This window comes from Orycteropus afer, unplaced genomic scaffold, assembly GCF_000298275.1.
Source record: "Orycteropus afer afer isolate SDZICR_OR568_19922 unplaced genomic scaffold, OryAfe1.0 scaffold00078, whole genome shotgun sequence".
NCBI lineage: Eukaryota > Metazoa > Chordata > Mammalia > Tubulidentata > Orycteropodidae > Orycteropus > Orycteropus afer.
The window spans coordinates 7,561,988-7,572,455 of record NW_006921665.1 but is presented as its reverse complement, the minus strand read 5'-3'; the positions used below and the strand labels follow the sequence as shown (position 1 = coordinate 7,572,455).

At 43.0% G+C, this 10,468-nt stretch overlaps 2 protein-coding genes across 2 annotated transcripts in view; one reads left to right on the top strand and one right to left on the bottom strand.

The window, feature by feature from the left end:
- The window catches only part of LOC103197424 (melanocortin 2 receptor accessory protein), a 53,709-nt gene extending 51,324 nt beyond the window's left edge, over positions 1-2,385 (top strand). Inside the window, exon 3 of the mRNA XM_007941309.1 lies at positions 2,178-2,385. Within this exon, the coding sequence (XP_007939500.1) occupies positions 2,178-2,385 (208 nt within the window). The remainder of the gene's footprint in view (positions 1-2,177) is intronic.
- A 7,764-nt stretch (positions 2,386-10,149) lies between these two features.
- The window catches only part of URB1 (URB1 ribosome biogenesis homolog), a 124,838-nt gene continuing 124,519 nt past the window's right edge, over positions 10,150-10,468 (bottom strand). Inside the window, exon 39 of the mRNA XM_007941287.1 lies at positions 10,150-10,349. Within this exon, the coding sequence (XP_007939478.1) occupies positions 10,150-10,349 (200 nt within the window). The remainder of the gene's footprint in view (positions 10,350-10,468) is intronic.

Here is a 10,468-nt window from a genome sequence, read left to right as displayed (position 1 = left end):
TCCCACCAGCAGTGTATGAGAGTCCCAATCTCTCCACAACCTCGCCAGCATTTGTTATTTTCTGTCTTGTTGAACTTTGCTACTAGTGCTGGAGCAATATGGTATCTCATTGTTGTTTTGATTTGCAGCTCTCTAATAGCTAATGATCGTGAGCATTTCTTCTTATGTTTGTTGGCCGCTTGAATATCCTCCTTGGTGAAGTGTCTATTCATGTCTTCTGCCCATTTTTAAATTGGACTGTTTGTCTTTTTGTTATTGAGGTGTTGAATCTTCTTGGTGGTTTTTTATCGTTGGCCCGTTGGTGGAGAAGGAGGTAGTGGCTTTCGCTCAGTAAGTGTTATTGCAGGAGGTGTGGGTGTAGTTGTGTCTTATGGGGACTGTTGTTGTCTCCCACTCAGACACAAATTACAATTGAATAACCATCAAAAACTAAAAGCCCATGGACGAAAAACACACCATGTAATCACATAGGAACAGTAACCAAAAAAAGAAAAAAGGGAAAAAAAAGAAGAAAACAAGGAAACCTGCAATATCTGGGGATAGGGCACTAAGAAAAAAAAAGTAAGGAAGGAGAACAATAAATGAAGAAAAAAGTGGAAAAAATGGAAAAAGAAAAACAACGAATGGGGTTAATCATGAGACAAAAGGGGGAAAAGAAAAAAAAAACCTTAAATTTAAAAAAAAAAGAAAAATTTCAACAAGGCACAGGGAAAAGAAAAAATGCTGAAAACTAGGACCTGGTAGGGGAAGATTAAGAGTAATAATAAAAAGGACAAAAGTATTAACAATATTAGTTGTTTTAAAACAGACAAATGCAAGCAAACTAATCATCAGAAAAAAGAAAGTGAAAAAGAAAAAAATAAAAATAAAAAGAGAAAATAAAATCGGTGGAGGACAGGGCAGGGCCCCCAGGATCTGTCTGAGCACACAGATTGTGATGGAGTTCCTGTAGGCCCAGAAGGTAGGTGGGAGTGGGGGATGGCCACACCTCCGTTCACCAAGCGGGTGTGGGGTATAAGAGTAACAAGAGGAATGTCGTACCTTTTCAGCCTTGCAGGTTCCAAGTGTCCTTGGGGTTGCTGGAAAGCAGAATGTGTTGTTAAGCCCCAGGAATCTGTGAAAGCGCTGTCTCTTTAAATATCCAAAATAGTCAAGCCGCTTTTTAAACCTTCAGTTCAGCCCACTTTTCTCTTCACCTTCTCCGTTTGTTTCCCAGCCACCATGCACAGTCCTCCGTGCAGTCCCTGGCTGGCAGGGTGACTTTGAGGGTAATTCTTAGGTCCTACCACCACTTAGGAATCTCTAAGCTGTCTGTGCTGTCAGGGTCACGCAGGATTGCTGCCAGACTGCAGCTCCATCTGTCTCCTTTTTTGGTATTTTCACGCAAATTCTTCTGCTAGTTGGGGTTTAGTCCACTTCTATATCCTTCCCTTCAAGGTTCAGGGGTCCAAGATTATTTTCTGTGTCTGTGTTAATTGGTTTCCCTTTTCTTTGTTGAAGAGGGTCTCAGTCTTTCTGCCTAGTCCACCATCTTGCTGGAACTCTATTGTTAGTTGCCTTTGAAACTGCTCTGACTTATGGTGACCCCATGACCAACAGAACCAAACACTGCCTGGTCTTGCACCATCTTTATGATCGACATACCAAGCCCATTGTTGCAGCCACTGTGTATTCTCAGTGCCTGCAAACTACCGTACTCATCTACCAGCACTGAATTGGACAGTATTTCAGTTTTGATCCATGGGGGTTTCATTGGGTAATTTTGAGGAGATCACTAGACCTTTTTTCCTAGTCTTAGTGTGGAAGCTCTGCTGAAACCTGTCCACCATGGGTGAGCCTGCTGGTATTTAAAATACTGGTGGCATAACTTCCAGCATCACAGCAACTTGCAAGCCACAAAAGTAGGACAAACTGACAAAGAAGTGGTGCCTCATCTGAGAGGCTTAGCTCATAATAAAGCATTCTCAACACAGTAGACTGTGTTGGTTCTCTAGTGCTGCTCTAGTGCCCTTTTTGAAGATTTCTCCACACTGGCCACTCTGGCCTGGGAATGACCCTCCAGTGGGTTCTCCCCATAGGGCAGAGTTCTCACACTTCCAGGTGCAGTGCAGTGCTAGGCAGACAGGTATGTGCAACAGCTTTTTTGATGTCTGACTCCTGCTATGTTCTGTCCACAGGAATAACCCCCAGCACCACCCAGCATGCCCATGGAATCACTTCCTCAACCTCACCCTCTGCATCCGGAGGGACCCAATGCGCCAAAGGGGCCCCCTAGGGGCCTCCCTGGCTCTGAGCTCAGAAGAGGAACCAGGAAGCAGAGATTCAGACCCTGATCAGCCACTGCAGCCACAGAGCCCCTTTACCTTAGCCCCTACACCCTCTTAGACCTTCCCTGCTGTCCTCTGGGAACTGGCCCGAGTTGGAGGCCCTCATGACATCAGCTGACATCGGGACAGTGAGTCCATAAATCTCCCCCGAGACAGCTCCTCTCAGTGGCAGAACTGACATCAATAAACACTGACCACAGCAAGGGAACTGGTGACATCAAACAATCAGGACACACTCTTATCTATTTAAAGCCCATTTACATGTAGCAGAAAGGGCAAGCAGGTCAAGAATGACTGCAAATAACATGCAATAAGCAAAGGCTTGCAAATAGCCCCACTAGCCTAAGAAAGTAGTCCCAAGTACGGCTGATTTTATTTGGCCCAATTAACTTGCTTACTTTACTGCTTATGTTTGCTTTGGGAACAGCAGGAAATAAAATATGTATGAATTAATATTTTAAAAATATTTGTTCACTAATCTTTATGAGGAGTCCCTAGGTGGTGCAAATGGTTAAGTAACTGAAATGGTGGAGGTTTGGGTCCACCCAGAGGTACCTTTCAAGAAGGAAATATCAGTCATTGAAACTTCTATGGGGCACAACTCTACTCTGACACGAGTAAATTGTGATCTTTTCTATGCCACGTTTTAGCTTAAACTATTCTTGGAGTAAGGTGTGCCTAACCAAAGCCATGGAGGTCTAGTGGTGTAGTGCCTATGGCATTTGACTGCTAACCAGAAGCCTGGCAGTTCAAACCCATCAGCCACTCCTCAGAAGGAAGATTGGTCAATCTGCTTCCATAGAGATACTGCCTTAGAAACCCAAGGAGTTGTCACTATGAGGCGGAGTCAACCCCATGGCAGTGAGTTTGACTTTTTTTTTTTTTTTAACCCAAGCCAAGGTGTTTTTAATCATCTCATATGCATGTAAAAGCTGGACAATGAATAAGGAAGACAGAAGAACAGTTGGTGCTTTTTTGAGTTGTGGTGTTGGCAAAGAATACTGAAAGTACCATGGGCTGCCAGAAGAACTAATAAATCTGCCTTGGAGGAAGTGCAGTCGGAATGCTCCTTGGAAGCGAGAATGGCCAGACTTCATCTCACTTACTTTGGTCATGTTGTCAGAAGGGACCATTCCTTGGAGAAGGATATCATGCTTGGTAAAGTGCAGGGTCAGAGAAAAAGGGGAAGGCCCTCAAGGAGATAGATTGACACAGCGGCTGCAACAATAGGCTCAGGTATACCAAGGATTGTGAGGCTGGCACAGGACTGGGCAGTGTTTCATTCTGTTGTACAGAGGGGTTGCTATGAGTTGGAGCCGATTTGACGGGACCTAACAGCAGCATTCTTAAATATGTTATTGGCCCTGCACCTGTTTTCAGATGGCACAAAGGTCTGAGACGTTCCCAACTTTTCTCCTCCAACACCCACCACTTAGCAAGATACGTTGTCTCCCCTCCCAGATCAGTAGACTGCAGTCACATGAGACGTGTGTCACACCTCCAATTTCCCAAAGTCTCTACCAGTCAGAGCCTAAGCTGAGGGGTGAGAATCAGCCTCAAAATGCTGTTGAAAAACATCTTTAATTTGGGGGGAGGGGTCATATTCTGGATTTGATGCTATGTGACCCTTGATCTAAGATCTGTTTAGGACTAGCCTGTTAGTGGCCACCAGCCCTGCCCTCAGTGACAGAGACAGCATCACATCACCAAACCAAATCAAACTCACTGCCATCAAGTCGGTTTCAACTCATAGTGACCCCTCCTTGGGTTTCCGAGGCGGTATCACTACGGAAGTAGATTGCCCAACCTTCCTCCCGAGGAGTGGCTGGTGGGTTTGAACTGCCAGACTTCTGGTTAGCAGTCAAATGTCTTAGCCACTATGCCACCAGAGCTCCCGCATTACATCACAAAGCCCATAAAACCCAGCATCACCACCACCAGGGAGGTGGCAAGTTTTATTTTTTACTACAGCATTTGGAATATTTATGGTTCAGTGTTTTTTTTTTTTTGTTGTTGTTGTTGTTAAATCTGGGTGAAAAGAGTGCACAATCTTCTCCATAGAGTGAGAGAGCTCTCCTTTAGCTCAAAACCAAAAAAACCAAACCCATTGCCATCCAGTTGATTTTGACTCGTGGAAACCCCACGTGTGCAGAGTAGAATTGCTCTAGTGTTTTCAAGCCTGTAACTTTTGGGAAACAGATTGCCAGGCCTGTCTTCCAAGGTACCTCTGGGTGGATTCGAACCCTAATGTTCTGGTTAGTAGCTGAGCACCTAACCGTTTGCACCACCTGAAGACTCCTCTCTTTTCCCCACCCCCAACTAATCCCAAAAGGTGAAGGCCAAATGTGACCTGACCAGACTCCAGGGCAGTGTGGATCTAGAAGGGATGAAGAGGTGGTGATGGGCTGCGGAGATGAGGCCGTGCCAAGTAGCTAAAAATATATTCTCGTTTTACTGAGCTGAAACCCAGCTTTAGAGAACTTGTGTCCACTTGACATAGCATATACAGTAAAACCTGTGAAAGCTGGATGGAGCCTGTGTAAAGTGGAAACCTATCAGAGAAGGAAAATTCAAATATTAAAATGAGCTCTGGTGGCCTAGTGCCTAAGGCATTTGACTGCTAACCAGAAGGCTGGCGGTTCAAACCCTCCAGCCAATCCTCAGAAGGAAGACTGGGCAAACTACTTCCCTAGAGATACCGCCTCAGAAACCCAAGGAGGGGTCACTATGAGTCGGATCCAAGTTTGGTTTGAAACAAGCGACAGAAAAGTGCTTCATCTTGTCAAAAGTGGGAAACTTGCAAGACCTGGAAAAGCAAGGCTGTCCCGCTGAGTTCGGGCTCTCACAAGTTTCATTCCTTTGTCTTTTATTTCTACAATCTGTGCTTCAGGAGGGCAAGAGCTTCTTCTTCACCATAGAAAAAGAGAGAGGGAGGGAGCAACTCCTGTTAAGTGCTTGGGCCCTCAGGGCAGAGTCATGGTCAATGGGCCTCCTGGTGGCTGCTGTGCCAGGGCCCCCTGTCTAGGGTTCACAGTGTGGGGGGAGAGTAGCCAGATCAGCTGTGTTTGATTCCGTATGTCCTATGTCAAGCAGGTGAATCCAATTCTCTGCAGCTCTCCCATCTAAGAGATGGCTGAGGCCTGGAGGTTACAAGAAAGCCGAATCTGGGAATTTACCTTCCCTTCCTGCTTGCCCTAGGCCTGGATTCAGGCATATGCCCCCAGAACCTCTTCCCAAACCCTAGTTGTGCATGAAACAGGAAACTAAAATAAAATAAAAGGAGACTGCAAATGGAAGACAAACGGTAGCATGTCCTCAGCTGGAATACTGATTGTGGGATTGCAACTGGAAGCTAATGTAGGATTCCAATTTTGGAATTTTTATTTTTGTGATTTGGGTGAAAGTTTGCAGGACAAATACACTTTCCATACAGCAGTTCACATACACTTTGTCTCATGACATTGACCACAACTTAGCACAATGCAACATCTCCCCTACTTCCTCCCGATACTTACCTCTTCCCTGTGTCCATCCCTCCATGCACTCCTGCCCCTTGAGCTGTCTCCCTGTGCATAAGCAGCCCTTCTTTCTCCCATGCTTGTTCTCTCCAAGGAGTGTATCTACCTCAAGTAAATGTTCAACTCATATGCCTGTCTATTGTTTGGCTGGAAACCACGGTGTGGATTCAATTCCAGACCTGAATGGCAGCTAGGGGCCATAGTCTCAGTGGTTCCACCAGGCTCTATTGGACCAGCAAACCTGGTCCCCCCTGCCTTTTTTTTTTTTTTTTTTCCCCCAAATGATTTTGAGTTTTGTTCCACATTATTCTCCCTCTCTATCAGGATCTCCTACATGGATCCCCTTCCAAGTGGTTGACAGTGGTAGCCAGGTACCATCTAGTTCTTCTGGTCTCATAGTTGTACAGGCTGCAGAACGGATGGTGTACTGGTCGCTAGGACTAATTGTTTCCATGAATTTTTGGTTTTCTTCATTCTCCTTGGCTCTGGACGAGGAGAGACCCATCGTTGCATTTAGATGGCAACTTGCAAGCTTTTAAGATCCCAGTCACTACTCGCCACAGTAGGAGGTGGAACAATGTTTTGTGTAGTATATTATGCCAATTGAGCTTGATGTTCTCTGCAACTATGGTCCAGAGCCCACAGGTTCAACTACTTGGTCCATCTGGGTAGCTGGCTGTGACCAAGCAGTGACTACAACCTTGCTCCTTGTCAGCTCCACTATACACCTGGGAATTCAGATCATACACATAAACTTATAGGACCATTGTCTGCCAACCCTATACATGTTCTTGGGTACACTCCCCACTTCACAGACATACCTAATAGTTCAGCCTGTCCACCCATCTATCCACCCATATACCCGTGTTTGCCTTCACTGACCATGCCATACTATATGTGCAAAAGGGTTCATCTTTGTTGTCTGTACTTCCAATTTTGAAATATTCTTAAAGAATATTGTGGCATGCATGCATGCACTTATTTATCATTTATTTACTTATTTTCAGGGAGAGGGGAGGCAAGGGAGAGGGCAGTGGAGAGAAATGATTCTTGCTTTTTAGGCAATGACCACTATTTGTGGTAAAGGGTCACCTGTAGATAAAGTGGTGGGAATCTTGTCATTAAAAAAACAAACAAACAAACAAAAACCCAAAAAACAAAACAAAACAAAAAAAACCCTAGAAAAGATCCTAAAGAACACTCAAGCTAAAGCTCACTGCTGAGTCGATTTTGACTCACAGGAATACCCATTGGGTTTCCAAGGCCATAAATCTTTACAAAAGTAGATTGCCCCATCTTCCTCCTGCAGAGCAGGAGGTTTGAACCACTGACCTGGTTAGCAGCCAAACGCCTTACCCATTATGTCACTAGAGTGCCTTGTAAAAGTGTAAATGTTTAGTAAATATAAGACCAAGTCATTTTCAGGGCGGTGTATATTATATGGACATATTTCCTGACAGATAAGAAATGCCACTTGTGCCATGTGATGATGGTGTCCAAAGAGCAGACTCTGCCTGGGGCCCAGGTGTAGAGGAATTTTAAGCAAATAAGCTAGAAAAACTGCAAATAGCCTATCTAGCATAGGAAAAAAGGACCGTGGTGGCACAATGGTTAAGTACTCTGCTGTTAACCAAAAGGTCAGCTTTTAGAACCTACCAGCAGCTCCACAGGAGAAAAGATCTTGTGATCTGCTTCCATAAGGATTATAGCCTAGGGGACCCTACAGGGCAAGTCTACTGTGCCATATAGGGTTGCTATAAGTGGGAATTGACTGGACGGCTCACAACAGCAAGCATAGGAAAGTAGTCCCAAATATTACTGGTTTTATTTGGTACACTTAACCTGCTGATCTAACTACATATGTTTGAGTTGGGAATGGTAATAACATAAAATATGCACTAATTAAGATTTTAAAAATGTTTATTCACTAATCATTACTATGCCACTTTTAGCTTCAAATGTTACTTCTGTAATTTTTAAAATAATTTACTTTTGTTGTTAAAAAATATATATAGCAGAACATACTCAACAATTTCTACAGAAAATGCAGTGACACAGATTACATTCAAGTTAAGCAACCCTTCTCACCCTCCTTTTCCAAATTATTCCTGTCCCATTAACAAACTCATTGCCCCCTGAGCTTTCTTTTTTTTTTTTTCCAACAGCCCCTTTTCGGTTGCTGTTGTCAATTTGATTCCACAGATAGTTCTTTAAAACAGCACAATGTTCAATGCAGGCATTCTTTACTAATGAAGCTGAACTATTAGCTAAATGACTAGAAAAGATCCATATTTGTACTCATTCTAAAGAAAGAGGATCCAACAGAATGTGGAAATTATCAAACAATATCATTAATATCACATGCAAGTAAAATCTTGTGAAGATAATTAAAAAACGGTTATAGCAGTATATTGACAGGGAACTTCCAGAAATGCAAACTGGATTCAGAAGGGGATGTGGAATGAGGGATATCATTGCTGATGTCAAATGGATTTTAGCTGAAAGAATACCAGAAAGATGTTTATTTATGTTTTACTGACTATGATGGCAATACCTGACAAGGGACTTACCTCTAAAATTTACAAAAGAACTCCAACATCTCAACAACAAAAAAACAAACAATCCAATTAAAAAATGGGCAGAAGACATGAATAAACACTTCACCAAAGAAGATATTCAGATGGCCAGCAAACACATGAAGAAATGTTCACGATCATTAGTCGTTAGAGAGATGCAAATCAAAACAACAATGAGATACCATCTTGCCCCAGCACTAATAGCAAAGTTCAACAAGACAGAAAATAACAAATGCTGGTGAGGATGTGTATGGGACTCTTGTACACTGCTGGGGACTGTAAAATGATTCACCACTAAGGAAATCAGTATGACGATTCCTTAAAAAGTTGGAATTAGAAATATCATGTGATCCAGAAATCCCATTGCTAGATATATATCCTAAAAAAGTACGAGCCTATTCTCACTGTTTGTTCTATTGTACACAGGGTCACTATGAATCAGAGTCTACTTAATGGGACCTAACAACATTATTTGGTTTAAAAGAATACTTCAGGGGGGTATTTTTTGTTTAAGGTTTAAAATTAGCTAAGGACAAGAGTTTCCAGGGTTCATTCTGCCTCAATGGCTCCAGAAAACCTGGATTTCATGAAAATTTGCAACTCTGTTCTGCATATTCCCCTTTTTGATTAGGATTCTTTTATAGAATGTTTGATCAAAATGTTCAGGAAAATGTTTGATCAAAATGTTCAGGTACCAACCAGTTCTTCTGGTCTCATGGCAAAGGTAGTAGTTGTTCATGGAGGTAATTAACCACACATTCTATTTCCTCCTCCTATTCCTAACTCTTCATCCTGTTGCTCCAGGCAAACTGAGACCACATATTGTACTTTGAAGGGCCACTTGTGAGCTTTTAAGACCCCAGGCACTACACATCAAACTAGTGGGGAGAATGTTCTATGTTAATTCATTGACCCTGAGTTCACCTGGCTGATCTGTACCTGTTTTTGAACAGTCAAAGGAAGCCTACGAAATCTTACCTGTGAAACCCATGAAATGTCATATTTGACTTTTGTCTGCTACCACACCAATTATTATACAAAACCATTAAAATTAGTCAAATCCTGACCTAAAAAACGCAGGCCTCTGTGGAATAAAAGTAGCCTGTGAACATCAATTCAAGCAAACACAAAACCCTTACGAAAATAGACATTTATTAAGAAGAAGGTATAAAACCCACAATCCTCTTCTTTGAAACACTACTTTAAAAAATATAAAAAGAGGTCAAATCAATTTTACACTTTGAGGATTTAGTGTAAAATCTTTTTAACTTAGCAAAATAATTAATAAATATTGATAGAACTTGTTTGTTTGAAAAGTTAGTCAAAACTTTGTTATGACTTCTTCAAGAAAGATTATTTAAACATCTTTCTTCATATTCTTTGAGCTGAGACAGTTGACATTTTAGCTTTACTATCCTTGAATCCCTAAAGCACTTAAAAGTTGTACTTTGATTTGAGGTAATGCCTTTGAAGAATGAGGACACCCAAAGAGGGCAGGTCTTGTGATGACCCCGAGGGCAGTGCCTCATACTCGCTATAACTCTGACCATTCCACACACAGTCCTCTGAGTTTACTACTCTTCGGCCAATTAAATAAATTCCTCTCAGGTCTTCCCGTCAGGGAACTGAGTCAGTGCACTGGGTCTCTCCTCTCCCATGCTTCCACACAAATCTTTGACTTAACCAAACTTCCAGAACTTGGTGCTCATGAGGTTAGCCAGGTGGGCTTCAAGCATCTGCAGCAGAGGTGGCGATGTCCTTGCAGAGCACAAAGATGGCATCCTCTGGGGCCTGGCTTTTGTCACTACCACTTGGTGCTTCCTCTGTGGCATCACAGATCATTTGGGTGTGGGCCAAGAGGGTATCTGGCCGCGGGGCTCCCAGCCAGAGGTCCTTGATGTACAGAGACACCAGGAAGGCAGCAGCACCTGTGGGAGAGTTAGACAACAGGGCCAAGAAGACATAAACCTGCTCAGCTTGGAAATGAACCATCCCGTCCCATCACATACAGTGGCTATGCTAGGCATCCAAATTCGCTGCCATATAT